Consider the following 19,740-nt stretch of genomic DNA (forward strand, 5'->3'; position numbering starts at 1 on the left):
GAGGCTGCGGAGGAAGATATTTCTTATCGTGGAGCTTCTGAAAGTATGTATGTCTGTATATATTCCTTTGCGTGTTATGTATATATTCCTTTACTTATGTGTATGAATGTATTATTTAATTATGACTTTCAGAGAAAGTAACTTATTGGAAAATCATAATTAAAAACATACATTCATACACATTAGTAAAGGAATATAAAACATACATACATATACGTAAAGGAATATATGTGGACATACATACATAACTCATTCTCACATTCCATTCACACAGCCACAATTGCTCCTTCTACCTACCGTTCTGAGAACCCTTTAAAAAAAAATTTTTTAACTTTAAAACTTACTTAAAATTTCTTAAAATAACTTCCCTCCCTTTCCCAAACAAAAATATTGCATTTCAGAAGCTGCACGATAAAATGTTTCTTCCTCCGCAGCCAATGAACCACTTTACACTTGCTTTTTTTACGTGTAACTTCTGAGGACTTACCCTCACGGATTTCATGAATGAAATCTACGAAGTTCACTGCGCAAGCGCTGCCTGTGCAGTCGCACGCGCTCGAGGTCTGGAAATGCCGGCGTTCCCCGCATGCGCTGTTCATGCTGAACGCCGGCATTTCCAACGGCCAGATGCGTGAGTACCCCGAGCGCACTCACGCCATTAAATGTTACAACTTTCCCAGATTAACCACCAACATTTACAAATATCACCAGGGCCAGTGTTGAACACTGACTGAAATCAATCAAATTCTACTACATGGATTCCATGATTTTTACCGGTGTTTTGGAATCACATTCTGCGATTCCATGTTTTTAGAATTAAAACCATTGGTATATGGTGACTGAATAAGTCAAATTCTCTTTAGTAAATGGATTTTCCTGGATTTTGGGGGATTATATTCTGCAATTCTGCCCATTTTTCTGAACCATCCAAAAACTTCGAGTCACAAAGATGAGGAAGAAAAGATGAAAATATTGATAGAAGAATAAAACAGCTGTAAAAATGAAATTGAATAAAAACTCACTGGTCTGTAGACCAGAACATGTTCAGATGGTACAGGGAAACACTTTGTTCGCACAGAAAATGATTAATAGAACTTTATTATTTTACAATGATCATCCAGCCATTTTCACTATATACATAATATACAACAAATATATTCATTCATAATTAATCATCCTTAAGCAAAGAGATATTGTGCAGCTGCAACTAAGTCTGTAGTTGACTGTTGACATTCTACGAAGGAATGTGCTTTAAAACCAAAGGTACTTCTTATGCACTCTGAGCATTCAGCCCTAAGTGCACCACCACTTTTATTTCGCTGTAGGGGTGGTCAGGAAGCCATGCTCAAAGCAACACCTCTACCAGGCCATGTATGGAAATGTGTCACGAGTGCAGGAACACGCAAAGTGAATGTAATGCAGAAATTAGGATTTTGTTTTGTATTCTTTTTTAAGGTGAGAACAAACCTGAATTTTGAAGATTATGATACCTGTGAATCACTCAGAAAAGTATATTCAATTGTTTTCCAGTGCATGTAAGTTTGAGATAATGCAGGCACCTAACAAAAGTAAATCTTTAAAAGTTTCAGATTTAACAACCGAGACACACGTGCTTTACAACCTGACAATCTCAGATTCTCATTCCTGCTGGGCCTGGTTGCTCAAATCTATCCACAACACTGATGAGTTTTGTCAGTTCTTTACTTTGATGAGGGAGGGAAGAAAAGAGGGGAAGGAAACACCTTTCATGTACCTTGCCCTATAGCCACAGTGCTGTCTGGCTACAGGATGAGCAATACTTCTGTTAAGTCCATGGATAGTTGTTCCACCTTCCTGGGTTGGCATCATACATCGATGAAACAACCAAGATGAAGAAAGGAAGGGGACAAAAGGTTTAAAAGAAAACCAGAAAAAAATGTGATGACATATATTAATTAGTAAAATAAGCTATAAATTCAGTAAATAAAAAATAAATTAATAAACGCAAACATCTAATAAAAACGCACTGTCTGACTTTTGGAAGGCGCCCACAGATCCCTTGAAGTGAACGTACAGGGATAAAAAGAATGAATCATATTAAAGTCAATACTTCTTGTCGTGTGGAACATACTACACCACAGTTTTTTTGCCTCGAACAATTGAGGAGTAACAATGTGAATGTAAAAGTCAGTATAATAAAGTAGATTAGTCCAAAAGTCAATGCAGGTGGGTTTGATGTCTGTTACTGTAGCATACCAGTCCACAGGTTGAAGCATGCAGTGTTGATGACAGACTCCAGGTGATAGTACATGGATACAAGCTGAGGTAAGGGGCTGTCACTGTTCTGTGGCTGTGCAGGAAGTGGCTCTCGGAATACAACCTTTAGATTCTGAAAAAGAAAAAGCAGTTTCGAACATTGGAATAGGTTAGTGGAAATACATAGCCACATTATATAGAAACAGTGTACATTTTTAGTTAATAGGTTATAAAATGCACTTTTTTTCCTTGCCAGTTCCCTCGGTCTCCATAATGCACAATGAGGCGAAAGGGCATCCTTCTCAGAAACTCCCACCCATGTTGCTCTTAGCTGCCACTAGGATAAGTGTGGCTTCAGGATGGTTCGGCCTCTGATTTGGTCAGCTATTATAGGGAGCCACTGGACCGTTGATCCATGCCACATTACATCAACTGGCAATGTCACTAATAGAAATGCAAGAGCAGTCCAGGGTAATACTGACTCTTTCCTCCTGATCTTCTGTGTGAAAGTGCTCCAGCTCTGCTCAGCCCTTCCCCAACAGCAGCATTAAGATCCGTTACTCACTCTGTGATTACTGGGTCAAAGTTGCATGTCACCATTAAATGGCACAGTTCACTATAACACCAACATTTGGCACTGGCGCACTGCCACACACTCATTTCTTACTTCTCTTTATACAGTGTTGTCACTCACCTTCCCCTATGTATAGAGGGGAAATGCTCTTATGCCATTAGTTATACAAGTGTTTCTTGGAGCCCCTTCCTGTGAGATTCAGTTTTATACAAGCGACATATCATCCTGTCTATATCATACACGGGTCTCTCAGTCACTTTGTGATTCTCTTTTGAGATCTTACCGTCTTTGCAGACTGTGAATCAAGAAAGATGAGAACAAAACAGTCGATAAACTTCTGATTCAACACCGCCTGTGAAGAAAGTTACATCACAGCATTACAGACAGGCTGAAGATGATCACAGCCCCTCCTCTTTCCCAATACAGGCTAATGTCACCCTAACTATATGACAGGAATACAGGAACGTACAAGACATAAATATGATCACTGCGGTCACCCAGTGATGCACAGAACAAATTAGGATTTTGAAAAAATATATATTTTAACAGCTGGATTAATCCCCCAAATACTTAGTTTATTATAGGAACATTCAGAAAATAAGAAAAGGTATTTTTTTTTTGGGAGATGAATAATGTTACGGCAATACCACCTGCTCGTGCTTCACTTGTGATCGATTGATCACGCCTGTCCTGGCAAAACCTATCTAAACGTTTCAATTGTATTTATCTGACAAATGAGCACTTCCTGCCTGGGAAACATCCATCAATAGGATGGGAAAAGGTCAAGCCTGCAAAATGCTTTGATCGAAGCCCCGCCAAATCAATGCAGTGATGTCAATCAGCACCCTCCATGATGTTAAAATACCTGAGACCAACGTGCTGAAAGGTTCAGATGAAATGTTGTGCATTGAAAGCCATAAAAATGGTCCTGTAATCAGACTCAGTACGTTAATTCTCTTTCCCTATACAGGTAGACTACCCTTTATCCGAACTTCCGAAAACCGAAACCCTCTAAAAACCGAAGGTTTTTTCGGTCAGCGTAAGTCGTGCGCACGACATGACCAGAGTGGCGCACGACTTACGCTGAGCAGAGGGTCAGCATAAGTCGTGCGCACGACCCCCCGCCGACCCCCCCGCGGAACCACCTGACTCTCTTCCAAAGGCTCGAAAGCAACGAGAGCTCTGAGCCCGCGGCGGTGCCGGCCCCTGTTCCGACCGAGCACGACGACCTGTTGGTGGAAATGCGGAACTTCATTGCATTCCAGGCTAGCAGCGACGGACAAGCCACGACTGCGGACCCCCCCGCGGACCCCCGCCGACCCCGACCGACCCACCTTCCGAAATCCGAAATTTTCCGAAAACCGAAACACGGCTGGTCCCGAGGTTTTCGGATAAAGGATAGTCTACCTGTAATAGGAGGTGCCCAAAACTGCACACGGTACTCAAACTGTCCTAACCAATGTTTATACAATTTGTCTGGTTTTTTTGCTCTTGTACTCTATGTCCCTATTTCGATCTCAATATCCTGTTGGCATTTTTTTATGACTTTATCTACCAGCACTTGCATTTTCATGGAATTAGTTATTTGAACCCTTGCGTCCCTCTTCATCCGCACTCATCAGCATCTTTCTGTTGAGTGTATACTCCCACTCCTTTTCCCTCCTGAAATTGTTACCTCACACATATCCACATTAAATTGTATCTGTCACCTGTCTGTCCATTCCACTAATCTGTCGGTGTCTTCCTGAAGTATTTTGCAGTCCTCCTTGCTAGTTTGCCAAACTCCTTACTTTTGTGTTCCCTAAACTCGTCCAGATCATCCATATATAATCTATATACATACCAAGTGCCAACTCCTGGAGTACAGCACTTCTAACCCTTCTGCAATCGAAGCAACACCCATTAACCCTAACTCTTGTTTCTTTTCCGTCAACCACCTTTCTGTCCATGCTGTTATATTTCCTCTTGTACCATACACCAGCATCTCCCAAACCTGTGACCTCTTCCACCTAGAAGGACAAGGGCAGCAGGCACATGGGAACACCACCACCTCCAAGTTCCCCTCCAAGTCACACACCATCCTGACTTAGAAGTACTGTATATCGCCGATCCTTCATCGTCACTGGGTCAAAATCCTGGAACTCCCTACTTAACAGCACTGTGGGAGTACCTTCACCACACGGACTGCAGCGATTCAAGGCGGCGGCTCACCACCACCTTCTCAAGGGCAACTAGGGATGGGCAAAAAATGCTGGCCTTGCCAGCGATGCCCTGATCCCATAAACAAATTTTTTAAAACTACCGCCCCATCTCCAACCTCCCTTTCCTCTCCAAAGTCCTTGAACGTGTTGTCGCCTCCCAAATCTGTGCCCATCTTTCTCGGAACTCCATGTTTGAATCCCTCCAATCCGGTTTCTGCCCTGCCACAATACCCAAACGGCTCTCATCAAAGTCACCAATGACATCCTTTGTGACTGTGACAAAGGTAAACTATCCCTCCTCGTCCTGTCTGCAGCCTTTGACACGGTTGACCACTCTATCCTTCTCCAACGCCTCTCCACCATCGTCCAGCTGGGTGGGACTGCACTCGCCTGGTTCCATTCTTAGCTATCTAATTGTAGCCAGAAAATCACCTGCAATGGCTTCTCTTCTCGCTCCAGCATCGTTACCTCTGGTGTCCCCCAAGGATCTATCCTTGGCCCCCTCCTATTTCTCATCTACATGTTGCCCTTTGGTGACATCATCTGAAAACATGGCATCAGTTTCTACCTCACCACCACTTCTCTTGACCCCTCTACGGTCTCTACATTTTCAGACTGCTTGTCCAACATCCAGTACTGGATGAGTAGAAATTTTCTCCAATTAAATATTGGGAAGACCGAAGCCATTGTCTTCGGTCCTCACCTCAAACTCTGTTCCCTAGCCACCAACTCCATCACTCTCCCTAACATCTGCCTGAGGCTGAACCAGACTGTTCGCAGCCTTAGTATCATATTTGACCCTGAAATGAGCTTCCGACCACATATTCACGGCATAACTAAGACCGCCTATTTCCACCTCCGTAACATTGTCCGTCTTTGCCCCTGCCTCGGCTCATCTGCTGCTGAAACCCTCATCCATGCCTTTGTTACCTCTAGACTTGACTATTCCAACGCACTCCTGGCTGGCCTCCCACACTCTACTCTATGTAAACTTGAAGTCATCCAAAACTTGGCTGCCCATGTCATAACTCGCACTAAGTCCCATTCATCCATCACCCCTGTGCTCGCTGACCTCCATTGGCTCCCGGTTAAGCAACACCTCGATTTCAAAATTCTCATCCTTGTTTTCAAATCCCTCCATAGCCCTGCCCTGCCCGAACTCTGTAATCTCCTTCAGCCCCACAATCCCCCCACCCCCCCGAGATATCTGAGCTCCTCAAATTCTACCCTCTTAGCATCCTTGATTATAATTGCTCAACCATTGGTGGCCGTGCCTTCAGCTGCCTAGGCCCTAAGCTCTGGAATTCCCTCCCTAAACCTCTCTACCTCTCTTTCCTCCTTTAAGACGCTCCTTAAAGTCTACCTCTTTGACCAAGCTTTTGGTCATCTGCCCTAATTTCTTATGTGGCTCGGTGTCAATTTTTTGTCTTATAACACTCCTGTGAAGCGCCTTGGGATGCTTTACTACGTTAAAGGCGCTATATACAGTAAATACTTGTTGTTGTTGTTATTACACTTATAATGGAGGAGAGGGATCCTACAGTGATCATCCCAACTGGGATCCTGTAGCTTTATTAAAGATGGAGAACTCTCCTTGATTGTACCTGTACCTGTTGTCTTAAGTAGGTGCAGATGTGCAAACTTGAGAAAAGTTACTGACACTTGGAAGGTGATGTAAAGCCAAAAGATTAACTGTACTTTGGTAACTTCTGCTCCTGTACATTGATCCTTTTGTTGATGGTTATATGACTGAACATGATCAACTTTGAAATGTTCCTTCTGCAAGAGCTCATTCAAATACTTCTGATTCAGGATTGGTCTGAACCTCCAATTCTTTTTGGGACCACAGCATTGTAGGAGAAAAACAGTTCCTTCTCCTGGACTCAGGAGACACCCTCTATAAGTGTAATAAAACAGTTACTACCTTTGATATAATTTCTCCCACAGGAAACAGGCTTCACATTTTGGTGATTCTACATCAAAATGATGAGACTAACCTTTGCAAATAACCTCTATGACAAAAACATTTGTCATTCTCTTGTATTACTGCCATAACCCAGAACCCCCCATCCTATTGCCACACCCCAACACACTAGCCAACATATCAGAACACACCCCTACTACTTCCACACCCAATAACCATCTGCTTCTGCTAGACCCCATCATTTCCCTCCCAGTGCTCCCACACACCAAAACTACACTTCCAACAATACCTAACCATGCCCTCCCCACCACCCCCCCCCCCCCAATGCAGTATGTGCAACCTACCTCCTAATTGCCTGCACCCTGGAACATCTTCCCTACAGTCTTCTTATGTATCCCGCTAAGAGATAAATTAGTTACACATTTAGGTGAATAGATAATAATCATCAAGGCCAATGATTTAGACTTCCCACACAAATCCGACACAAAATCGTGGAGTTCAAGCTGAAAATACCACCAACACATGCTGTGCAATAAAATTGCAATGTAAGTCATTCAATCATCTTAAATCAGTTTCCCCAATAATGTATGTTAGGTAGGATAAAAATAACTCATCCAAAGGCAATAGGAGATCCTCTAGTTTTAGTGAAGAAGTTTGTTGGCATGTTGCGCCACTGTCTGGGAAGCTCATTTTCAGGAGTGCACCTTCCTGCAGCTTAAATCAGGCAATGGATATAAATCTGTTAGATTATGGGTTTCAACTTACCAGATACTGGATTCCTCTATCTGCATCTACAAAGTGTCGACAGCTCTGGGAGAATCGGTTTAGTAAAACCTTGATCAGACTCTGATACCAGCTGGTACTCATCGAGAGGAAGCAATCCTGGAAGAGAGAGCAGAGCAATGATAAATACAAGGAGGTAATAAGGTAGAAAGAGCAATAACGAAAGTGGGAATAGAGGGATAGAGTTGGGAGAAACAAATTTTAAAAAGGTCCTATTAAAAACAATTGTCAAGACAGTGACGCCAATGTTTTGTTTCCTTCATGCATAAGCTTCCTTCTTAGTGTAATATTCAGGATTGAATCTACTGAAAGAATTTACGTGGATGCTTGTCTGAGGCTGAAGTTGGTGTTGGAGATGGAATTAAGACATATTGCTGAAGCAGGTTAGTCAGAGCCTTACTTTGCAGCTGCCGTATGCTATACTGCCTGCTGATGCGGAGTGTAAAAATGCTCATTCCTCAACACTAACATTCCTCATTCTTGATGAGGTGTTATTCATTATAACAAAATGGATATGTTGCAGTTTCAGACATCATTCTCAATGATTGGAGAAGGAGCTAAACTTGTGGTTGCACTGCTCAGAATTCAAATTAGACTTTGAAAAAGTTATACCCGTGTATTTTAAAAGCATTTTTTTTCCTAAAACAAGAGTTTTACGTCATATTTTACTGCTGTAACATCTTTCATGCATGCATACTATAATTATATTTTAAACTCAATATAATATAGGGAGATGTAGTTCAATGTAATAGCTTTGACTGTGGTGCATCTCACTGTTCAAAATGCATTATGCAATGATACTTTGAGGAGAACCTTCAACATAAAGTATTCTCCAGTCTATATCATACCACTAAAAAAACAACTGCACAACTCTTTGATTTTCAGCCCAAAGTAGGCTATTCAACCAGAGAGCCACTCTACCAATGTTAGTTATGGATACATCAGAAGAGGCTTCGAAATATCCAGTCACCACCGATCTTTGGTAGCTCAGGTACATCCTCATTAATCTACAGGCAAGTCCTGGATTCCTATGCATTGGATTCCCTGTGGAGCCAATCCCCGTCACACCAATGCATTGACATCAGTTTTGAGTGCGTCAGGAATTGATTCTAGAGTTCCACCAAATATGTATCAATGAATAAGCCAGGATATGCAGGAGAAAGTACCCGAGTCATCAAGCGATAACAGTTATAAGGAACACAGATTGTATTGAAAATAATCATTCAACTTTACTGATAACTACAGAATATTCTCTCTCTCACCAGCTGTGGGTCAATCTCAGAAATGGATTTGCTATGCACAGCACCGAGTAACTCTTCCAGCTCTGCAAAGGACAGCTTGCTCATTTTGTGTTTATCTGAAGACAGATGCTCTCCCAGGAAGAGGCGTTGCCAGAGGACATCACGTCGACAGTGGGACTTTGCTTGCTGAACCATCATTGCAATCTGTTCTTGGGCTGTTGCTACCTCTGATGCCAACAAAGGGAAGAGTGGAGAGGAGTAGAACAGCTCTGGCGCCATCTTCAACTGTTTCCCATGAGAGTAAAACTCACTGGAATCGCTTGTCTCATCCCACCCATCTGGGTCAGTCTCCCTCCGTTCGGGTTCAGATTTTTCTGACCACGAGGAATCTCTAGTAAAGTCCAAAGAATCCCTACGAGTCCGTGGTAATTTCTTAAAGCGTCGCATGTCAGCAGTTAGTCGTGGGAAGAGCTCCCGGCAACTTGTCATTATCACGTAGAAACGCAACCTTAAAAAAAAATTAAACGTTGAAAATTCCAAGCCATTTGAAATAAGCTAATCTTTCAGACAGGTGCAGTTTGGTCCAGGACCTGACACAAGCAAAATAAGAACATAAGAATTAGGAGCAGGAGTCGGCCATACGTCGATTCATCAATTCTCAAGGCAAATGAAGGCTTAACGTCTTTCACGTGCTTTACATTATTATATTTTTCATGTCCTGTCCTTGGGGGGGAAAAAAGAAAAATATGTACGTCTATGATACGACACATGGTATTTTGCATTTGTACCTATTTGTAATATAGCAAAGAATGGGCTTGAGTCATACAGGAAGTGGGAACACATAAATATGAACTAAGCCAATAGAGAGATGAAAAGGTTTCATATTGTGCACGGCAGAAAAGTGATGGAGGTAAGCTTTGTGTGTTGAATTTTTTTAAATTACTAGTTCCTTACACAAAACTATAGTTGATACTCATTTGACTGCATCAGGGAGAGCTATAGAGCCAGGTGCCAGTATTTTCTACAGGCGCAGCTTTGCTGGTAGCTGTGCTCTTTTAGTGTATTTTGTGTTCTAAATGGAGAATGGAACACTGGCATTTTTACCCTCCAACGTTGGTGTCAAGCACAATGTGCAGATGCAGAGTAAAACTTCATTTACCTCAACAAGTGGATTGAAAGTTGCACTGTGCAATATTAGTGAACACAATCATATGAAGTTCCTTTGCCCACCATTTTAAAGGCCTTAACATGTTTATTTTAAATTGCACCAACAATGCACAGCACCCCAAATGTGTCTTAACCCTCAGAAAATTACACATGTGCATTTTCCCATGTCACACACCAGCTATCTCTACGGTGACTTTGAGTGATAGTTAATTTTGCACTTAGTATTAAATTAAAACTTTATGCTGTGACTGGTCTAATTGATTGCGTATAGGGCCCTTACCAGTGGAGAAGGTTATCAGTATGAGCTGTATTTGAACCCAACTCCCAGAGATGGACTACCCCAATTCTGCCAATCATAAACATAGTAACCATGAGGTTAACTATAGAAGTACGGCTAAAATACCCAAAGGGAAGGGGCTCAATAGGTAAATTATTTTAATCTCTTCACACATCATAGATGTGTAAATTATTTATGTTTTCACCTCAGTCTCCCAGGCGTTGCACATCATTTCTCATCTCAAAAGACAAGGTGATTCCCTATTTTCTCGGTTTCCCCAGGATTGCTTTTGAATCAGTGATTGCTAAGTTGCATAAGGTTGGCATGGGCTGATTCATCAACCTCCCAGCTTCTGTGGAAGCTGTTTGCCTCATCTTCACCAGTGATCAGGAACTTGCATTCTTGGGAATCTTGGGTGAGAGACAACATCCTAATTGCTTGATTAGCCACCAGGCTGCTAAACAAAGATGAAACTTAAATCCCTAATCTGTGCCGAGTTAAGTGATCTCAGCTGGGGCGGTGGCAATGGCCTCAGCGCATCAGGTTTAAGAAGGGAAAAACAGCCAGGATTCCTGGTTCCGACTGACATCCAGCAGCCCTTGCTGGAAGTGCATGTATGGATGTCAGGTGAAGACAGGACTCTACTTAGCTGTAATGCCCCTGCAGTCAAATATCCTACTGACATTACCGTTAAGTCTTGTGCATGAATAATAGCTACTTGAGTGAGGTCCTGGATGGCCCCCTGGAACCGTAACTCAGTAAGGAGCCATTGCCTTTGGGAGAGGGAGGCGAGGGGGAAAGAAAATACATTTAAAAACACTAGGAAATTTAAGCACATATTAAGTTTACAATATTCCATAACTAAGTAGGATTTGGGGGAAGATTATAAAAGTATCATTTTGATGTAAAGTTTACAAGGATTAAAATATTAGTGGAGGCATATACAGCGTAAAAGTGCATGCCTAATACATTGTTGAGCATCAGCAGTATACCATTTATTTTTGAATTTGTTTTTAATCTTTACATTGAAATCTATTAGCACACAGTAATATCACATGGTAACAATAAACTGGGAGACATATAGCTTAAGTTCCTGTAGAGTATCCAGACGGACAGTTGAGACAGAATTCCAGTTTGAGACCTGCACAGTTCTCAATCACTTGAGGAAAGGCCTGCGAGACACACAGCTTAGCCACTGAAACGTTAGATTTAATATGTTCTTCGTAATTCTCTGGATGTAGTGCATCATCCAAACGCAGTCATTCAAAGCAAAAATCACTAGACACTATCATCCTGTACACCCTTGCAGCAGCCGCTCGATCATCTAGAAACCCATCCAAATCCTCATCCTAGATTTTTATCTCAGATCTACATTGAGAGAGACAAAGAGGGGGGGGAAAACAGCTTTGGATGTGAAGGGTGAGATACAGTCAGAGAATGAGGAAGAGTGCCCCAAAAATAGGTAATCAAATCCACAATAAGACCTTATATGCAGGAATGGCTTGAGAAGATCACATGGCTAAGCACAGTTACTCTAAGACTGAAAAGGGCTATGATTTTCCTCAGCTAGATATTGGTTCATTCAATTACATAAACACACAAGAAAAGTTAAGAATGAGAAAGGGCCATTTGTCCCATTGAAGCTCAGGTCTCCAGTACCCTCTCTGGCATGCTCCCTCCCATTACAGCACTGATCAAAATCGGAAGAACATCAATGTTTTTGGCTCTACTATCCTGAATAGCGGATTATTCCACATATTTATCACTGAGTAATGAAGTTCTTACAAAGAGCCATGTAGGTCCTCTCATCCTATTTTCCTGGCTCACTTTGAACTGATAATCTGGGTTTACTTTAACTTTATCATTTAAACAAACAACTTTGATGAGGTGTCCTAATCTTTCTTCATAGCTCATCTGTTTTATACTTGGGATCAGTGCTGCTGCCCTTCTCTGTAACTTTTCCAATGATGTTTACCACATTTATAGTTTGACGTGTGGGCTAACCAGTGCATTGTAAAGCCAACACATAGTTTCTGTAGACTTGTATTCTACTGTTTCAGCTATATATATATAATCCCAATATTCTATTAACTTTCTTAATTGCGCTGCCAAACTTTCTGGACACTGAAACAAACGTATCTACTATTAATCACAAGTCCTTAAGTCTCCCTAATTCTATTTACCATGTACTATTGATCCACACTTTTGACCCATGTATAACACTTTATATATTCATCAGTGCTCATTTTCATTTGTCTGAAGAATTGTAAACCAATGTAAATCCTTTTGCAAATCTTTAGCTACATCCTTTTTGTAAGTGGAAGATAAACAAATGAGGAAGATTTGAGATTTTTAAAGTGCACACAGTATATATAATCTGGGGTTGTAGCTCGCCAACAGACCTAAATGAGTCTTCCTTAGGTTTTCTTAACTCTACCTCCCTGGCCCAACAAGACCCCACTAACTGTGGCTGTAGTATGGTTCACAAAAGAAAAGTCTGTTCTCACTGTCGGTCAATGCTTCAAACCTCCCTCTGCTATGGTTCTGCTATTGATTGCAGTACAAGGCAGTTAATGGAGTGTGATAATACTGTGATCAGATTCAGCCACAGCTCCATAGCTTGATCAACCAGAAACCCTTCAGAAATGAGTTAAATTACAATTTATAGACAAATCGACCAAAAGGATAATTAACAAGTAGTCTTACTTGTATTTGAGGTGTGTCTCAAATAGGTCTGTACTCACTAATTAGATTTGTGCAGAAACAACAGATCAGGGGAAGATTTATGTTGGAACGGTTAGATTACATTTTGAATATATATAGTTAATTGATTCTCACTTTACAGAGTGAAAATTCTTGAAATCACTACAGTTTATGTAGACAAATATAAACTTTATATAACAGAAAATGCTGGAAAAACTCAGCAGGCCAGGCAACATCCGTGGAGAGAAAATAGAGTCAATGTTTCGGGTGAAAACCCTTTGTCAAGAGTAAAGAAGCACAGGAAATGAAATAGATTAAGAGGCCAGGCTGGGAGAGAACAAAAAAGAGTTGAGTTTTAAGAGGTATTCAAAACGAGACGAGATGGTGATAGGACTAGTGGAGACAAAAGACGGCTCTAGATTAGGTGTGAAATGCGCTGGCAGAATGGGAGACAGCTGCCATGTGGGAGAGAGAAAAAAAAAAGGGGGGGGGGGGGAAAGGGCCAAAACAAAGGTGTGGATAAAAAATAAGTAAAAATGTAATAGGGGCCGAGGTTATGATCTGAAATTATTGAACTCGATATTGAGTCCGGAAGGCTGTAAAGTGCCTAATTGGAAGATGAGGTGCCGTTCCTCGAGTTTACGGTGAGCTTCCGTGGAACAATGCAAGAGACCGAGGACAGTGAGGTCCGAGTGGGAATGGGGCGGTGAATTAAAATGACAGGCGACCGGAAGCTCGGGGTCACCCTTACGGACTGAACGGAGGTGTTCCGCAAAGCGGTCACCCAATCTGCGTTTGGTCTCCCCAAAACTTTATATGTTGTTACCTAGATTGTACCTGAAGGTAATCTGCAATTTCACATCAAGGGAGTGTCAAAATCTAGGTGGAATAAATGCAGAAAGATAACAATGCCCAGCACATAATAGGGGCATATTATTACCAGCCTGCTGAGAACATGCCATTACAAAGCCTAATGTTAAGGATTATTAGGTCCCTCTCAATTGGAAATATATACTGAATTCCATGGCCTAGAAATTGGAGATCAATAAAAACCTGCCAGTGTCCGCGCGGGCCGGAGTTAACAGCTGCCGAAATTCATGGCGCTGGTCGCCAATTACCACTGCAAGGCCGTTTTTGTGGTGTTAGTCCCGGCAGGAGGCCCAATGTAGTGTGGCCATAGCATCATTGCAGCAAGAACGGCCTCCTCTTAAAGCAAGGCTGTCATTTCAGAAAGCAGTTCGGTCCCTTAAAGGGGAACTGCCTTCTAAAATGAAAAAATAAAAATCATTTAAAAGTAGGCACCTTTTTAGCCCTTACAGCTCAATGCCTTCTGAAAAAAAATACTAAAAAGAATTTCCAAATGGGACTTTTCAGCTCTTAAAGCTGAATGGCCTTCCGCACCTAAAAGAAATAGGGAAAGTGCTTCAGCACTAACACAAATGGTTCAGCAAGCCAGAGAAGGGGCACCCAGGGTCTCGCACACAGCACTCCAGCTTTGTGCGGGGGTCAACGCTGCAAGAGAGGTCCTCTAACTACAGGGGCCAGGAGGCCCTCCAGAAAAAGGATGTGGGACCAGATCACCGAGGCCATCACTGCCAGCAGGGTCGCGCAGCCTGGCTCCAGTGCCCAAAAAAGCTTTATCACCTCAGACCAGTGGTCAAGGTCAGTGAACGCATCTTCAAAAGCCATCTCCTACCAACTGCCACTAGCCTCACACACTTCTCAATGCACGACCCCCCCACCCCAATCACTCATCTACCAACATATGAGGATACCAGCCCCAAACACGAGGTACACCTCCCATCCCTAGCCTCACCTTACCCCCTTGGAGGATAAGGGTGTTGGCCATTCTTGGCAGGGGCATGGCTGAGCCCTTGGCTAGTGGTGGGGCTGAAAGAATATAAGGGGCTGGTATCCTCATATGTTATCCTCCTTCTCACATGCACTCTTGCTTTCCCGCCCTCCCCTCACCACAACCCTACCCTTGTGCCTTCCTCATTTCACACACCCAAGAAATGCAGCCTGCCCAGCCAGTGGGTGACCAAGAGGGAGAGGAGAGTAAAGAAGAAGAAACACCGTCACTCGATTTCACACTCCCAGCATCCAGCTCCTCAAGGTCGACCAACAAGGCCATGTGCAGTGTCCCCCACTGAAAGTCAGCAGCCTTCCACCAGCCATGCTGCAGCCACTGGGGAAGCACGGTGTGCCATCAGTAGGATAGGCAAAGGCACACACAAGAGGGTCACTAAGGGAATGCATAAGGGTGATTAGTTGATTTCTTGATGTCATATCGGATGGATAGATGTATAAAGTTGAATTGGAAAGTTTGCTTTGTGGTGGCTTTTATTTCAGCATTGTGGCCAAGAGGACACTGTGATAGTCAGTAACAGAGGGAAGGTAAGGTGTGGGACAAATTTTGAAAGGACAATTGGGGTTGTGGTCACTGATACCGCAGGCGAATGATTCCATCCTAGATATTCCGGCCAGAAAGGGGCTGTCTGGGTTGCATCCTTCTGCTTCTTCCTCTTCCCTCTGCGAGTGAATGCTGTAAATCTGGTATGACAGCATAAAATGCTGGAAATACTGTATTCAGGTGGTCAGGCAGCATCTCAACCTGAGATGTGAACTCTGTTTTTCTCTCCACGGATGGTGCCTGACCTGCTGAGTATTTCCAGCATTTTCTGTCTTCTCAGAGGCCTTCCTTTACTATCCGAGGCCTTGCAAGCGTCCAGCAGCACTCCCTGCACACTTAAAAAACTTTTAACATGTATTGCACCAAGCCACTACTTCAATAAAATATTAAAAAATCCAGTCAAAAAGCTTAAATACAAACTTACCTGAAAGATGTGTTGCTTTTAGAAGTGCTGACAGCGTCTCTGTCAGTCTGCTGCACACTCGCTTTTCAGAGCGAGCTTTGGGCCCAGTGCTAAACTCAGCGCCAAGGTCCACATTCGCAGAGCATGACGTTACGTCGTCATTGCACACCGACTGACGTCACGTTCTCCATATTTGCATGTCCAGGGTCAGCGCTAAGGCCCTCACCAAAATGGCGACCGCCGAATCCCGCGCCAGAGTAAGGCATTAGAGTGGTGGCTGCCATTTTTCTCCAGGATTGTGGTGGTAACTCGTGGTGGTAAGGTAGGGAATTTTTGGGCCCACAACTTCTACAAGTTAATAAACAACATTTACAGGAAAGGCAAAGGACTTATCACAGAATGTTAGACTGAATGTGGTATGTGACATTAAGCATATCCCTATTCAGTATAACTGTCCAACTTGCTCTAGGAACATCACTGGTAACTCCAGGACACAAAAGTGTAATTGTGGCAGGGACGATTGGTGGTCAAATGCATGATGTGTGAAATGTAGAGGCTTCACCCCCTCCCAATGTAACAGCAGGACATTCAAGCCCAGTTGCCAAGTTTAACAAGGACCCACAAGATTCCAGCTTCGAGATTTAGAACAAGCATCACAGGCACAGCGACACAGCTTTTGTAAATGTTTCTCACTACAGCAGCACTGAAAGATGTAGAGACGGCTCCACTCTTCACAGTGAAGGAGGGAACACTGAACCTAGAGATACAAATAATCGAGGGGGTGAAACAGAGACTATATGCTGCCTATATTTAAAACTCCCAGTATCGCCAAAATAAGGCCACCTAAATGAATCAAAGGAAATAAGGGATAATCCTACCGTAGCATGTTGCGTTCTGTTTCCGGTTGTTCTTCAAAAGGACCTGCACTATGACACACCAACAAGGATATGTCAAACTCATCATGGTGTCGGATACCTTCAGAATCTTTATATGATCCAGATCTGGACAAAAAAAAAATTGGAAGAAATTCCTCTCAAAGTCTTTTCATAAACACCTAATCTTATACTATAGCAGTTCGTGTTCACCTAGGTAGGTATCGGACGAATGACTACTAAATAATCTAGTTCGACTTCAGGAGAACAATCTAGAAGTTGTTTATTTACAAGAACAGACGAAATACAGCAGGTAAGGCGGCTGGATGCAGGAGCACTGTGAAGTAGGTCTTTCCCCAGCGGGGACGCCACGAGGACTGACTCCGCAGTCCTGTGGAGAGCGTCATCACGCTCGGTCGCGTTTTCCCGCACTTAGGTGGTCACGTGACCACGTCGTGACGTTAGCGTGTTTGCCCGCGCTTGGGCGGTCACGTGACCTGCACCGTTGCGTCGGCGCGTAGCTGTGGCTGGCCGTTGCGGCCGAAGTCGCGAGAGCGGGTGGCCGAACCGGGCCGGCGGCCATCGCGGGCGGCCGAACCGTGCCGGCGGCCACCGCAGGAGCGGGAGGCCGAGTTGTGCCGGCGACCGTTGGGAGAGTGTAAGGCCGAGCTGGGTCAGCTCGCATCTTGGTGTGTTACGCGACGTGACATCAGTGCGTTACGTCGCGTTCTTAAAGGGGCAACGGCCCAAACAGGTAAGTTATGTACATACAAAGGTAAGTTAAAGGGAATTATGTATATACATAGGAAGGGACACCCAGTGGAACTGCCACATGCGCCCCCCCAGAATTCGCTTTAACAAAAGTCCAAAGATGAGATGGTCTGACGAGCTAGTGGTCTCGGTGGGCGTGCTGTCTCGACTTGGCGGGCCAGGTCTGAAGATGCTGGTCGTAAGCGGATCCTTACGCACGTCACGACGAATAAAACGTATCCATCAGGCGAAGGACCGTGGAGACGTGCGAAACAGCAGGCCTTGTCAGAGTGACGGGCAGGTTGGGCGGACGCGGGCGATGTCTCCGTTGATGTTGAAACAAGTCCTTGTTCTGATGAACTCTGCAGGAACGCCAAACGAGCGATCCAGAAGGACTTGACAGGCGAGGTCGGTGAACTCGCCGACAGGTGAGCGAACTCCTCGGGAGGCTGGAACGCACGGAACGGTGCGTGCCATAGTGCTACGACGATAACACAACGGAGGGTGAAAAGTTGCTGCGTTGATCAGTGAGGACAGCAACTTTCACGTGGCTGATCGCGGCCGCAGGATGCCCGTTGGACCCGTCCTCGATGTTTGAAGCGTCAGTAGATGTTTGCGTTTGTTAAGGAGAAAACTGGAGAAAGGGCGGCAACAGTCCGGGTTAATGTTGATTATGGTAGGGGTAAACTCTGTCCGGAGGGCGGCAACACTTGTAGTTGTTCTTGCTATAGGAGAAAACAGCCGGGAGGGTGGCACGCTTCTTGTCTCGCCGAAAAGTGTGGTAGGTAACACAACCAGCAGGCTGACGGGCTGGTGCGTCGTCGGCGAGGCATGAGTCTTCGTGTTTCATGAGGGATGGGTCCCTGTGGTTCGCGAGGGATGGGTCCTCATGGTTCGCGAGGGATGGGTCCTCGTGTTTCGGGAGGAGCGAGTCCTCGTGTTTCGAGAGGAGCGAGTCCTCGTGGCATCTCCGCGGGGGCGCGCTCCGATCTTGCGGGCTCAAAAACCTGCGGACCCCGCGCTTGGTGGGATTCATGCTTGCTGTTGCGCTGGGAGATGTCGTAGAGGCGGACGAACTGTGTGGCGGTAGAAATATCGAATACGGAGACCGTAAGCACGTGCGTGGTCTGTGCCGCATCGATGTTCCCGGCGGACGGGGCTTCTACCTTTAGAATGCACGAGGGCGGTTGCAGCTCCCTGAATGGCAATAGCGACAGCGAAACGGCTGAAGCTTCCATAGCGTGCTTCTTTTTTGAAAGACGATCACAAATCTCACCAGTTGTAGGCGTTGGCGTTTGTGTTCGACGCTTGCCGTTGGTCATGCTCTACCTCTGTAAAATCGGTCTCCAATGTAGGTGTTGTTGGCTGCGCTTCCTTTGCGAATACGTTCGCAAAGACTGGGTTGCCAATGTAGGAACTGGTGTTCGTCGATTGTTCGTCGGTTGTCTTCTGTGCAGACGAGGGTCAGGTTGTGCGTTTCGTCCGTGAAAAACGTTCACGGATACGGGGTCACCAATGTAGGTATTGATGAGCCCCCGCACTCACGTCATTGGGTCACCAATGTAGCAGTTGATGAGCTCCCGTATTCACGTCGTTGGGTCACCAATGTAGCAGTTCGTGTTCACCTAGGTAGGTATCAGACGAATGACTACTAAATAATCGAGTTTGACTTCAGGGGAACAATCTAGAAGTTGTTTATTTACAAGAACAGACGAAATACAGCAGGTAAGGCGGCTGGATGCAGGAGCACTGTGAAGTAGGTCTTTCCCCAGCGGGGACGCCACGAGGACTGGCTCCGCAGTCCTGTGGAGAGCGTGATGACGTCATCACGCTCGGTCGCGTTTTCCCGCGCTTAGGTGGTCACGTGACTGCGTCGTGACGTTAGCGCGTTTGCCCGCGCTTGGGCGGCCACGTGACCTGCGCCGTTGCGTCGGCGCGTAGCTGTGGCTGGCCGTTGCGGCCGAAGTCGCGAGAGCGGGCGGCTGAACCGGGCTGGCGGCCATCGCGGGCGCGGGAGGCCGAACCGGGCCGGCGGCCACCGCAGGAGCGGGAGGCCGAGTTGTGCCGGCGACCGTCGGGAGAGTGTAAGGCCGAGCTGGGTCGGCTCGCATCTTGGTGTGTTACGCGACGCGCGACGTGACGTCACGTCGCGTTCTTAAAGGGGCAATGGCCCAAACAGGTAAGTTATGTACATACA

At 44.7% G+C, this 19,740-nt stretch overlaps 1 protein-coding gene across 1 annotated transcript in view; it reads right to left on the reverse strand.

Moving 5' to 3' along the window:
• Positions 1-1,080: 1,080 nt before the first annotated feature.
• The window catches only part of szt2 (SZT2 subunit of KICSTOR complex), a 293,641-nt gene continuing 274,981 nt past the window's right edge, over positions 1,081-19,740 (reverse strand). Inside the window, exons 69-73 of the mRNA XM_085978227.1 lie at positions 16,800-16,922; positions 8,980-9,466; positions 7,700-7,816; positions 3,093-3,161; positions 1,081-2,368 (exon numbers count right to left, since the gene is read on the reverse strand). Coding sequence (XP_085834353.1) covers positions 2,222-2,368; positions 3,093-3,161; positions 7,700-7,816; positions 8,980-9,466; positions 16,800-16,922 — 943 coding nt within the window. The 3' untranslated portion in view covers positions 1,081-2,221. The remainder of the gene's footprint in view (positions 2,369-3,092; positions 3,162-7,699; positions 7,817-8,979; positions 9,467-16,799; positions 16,923-19,740) is intronic.

The sequence above is a fragment of the Somniosus microcephalus genome, chromosome 3, assembly GCF_052327205.1.
Source record: "Somniosus microcephalus isolate GS21.2 chromosome 3, FLI_Smic_1.0, whole genome shotgun sequence".
Classification (NCBI taxonomy): Eukaryota; Metazoa; Chordata; class Chondrichthyes; order Squaliformes; family Somniosidae; genus Somniosus; species Somniosus microcephalus.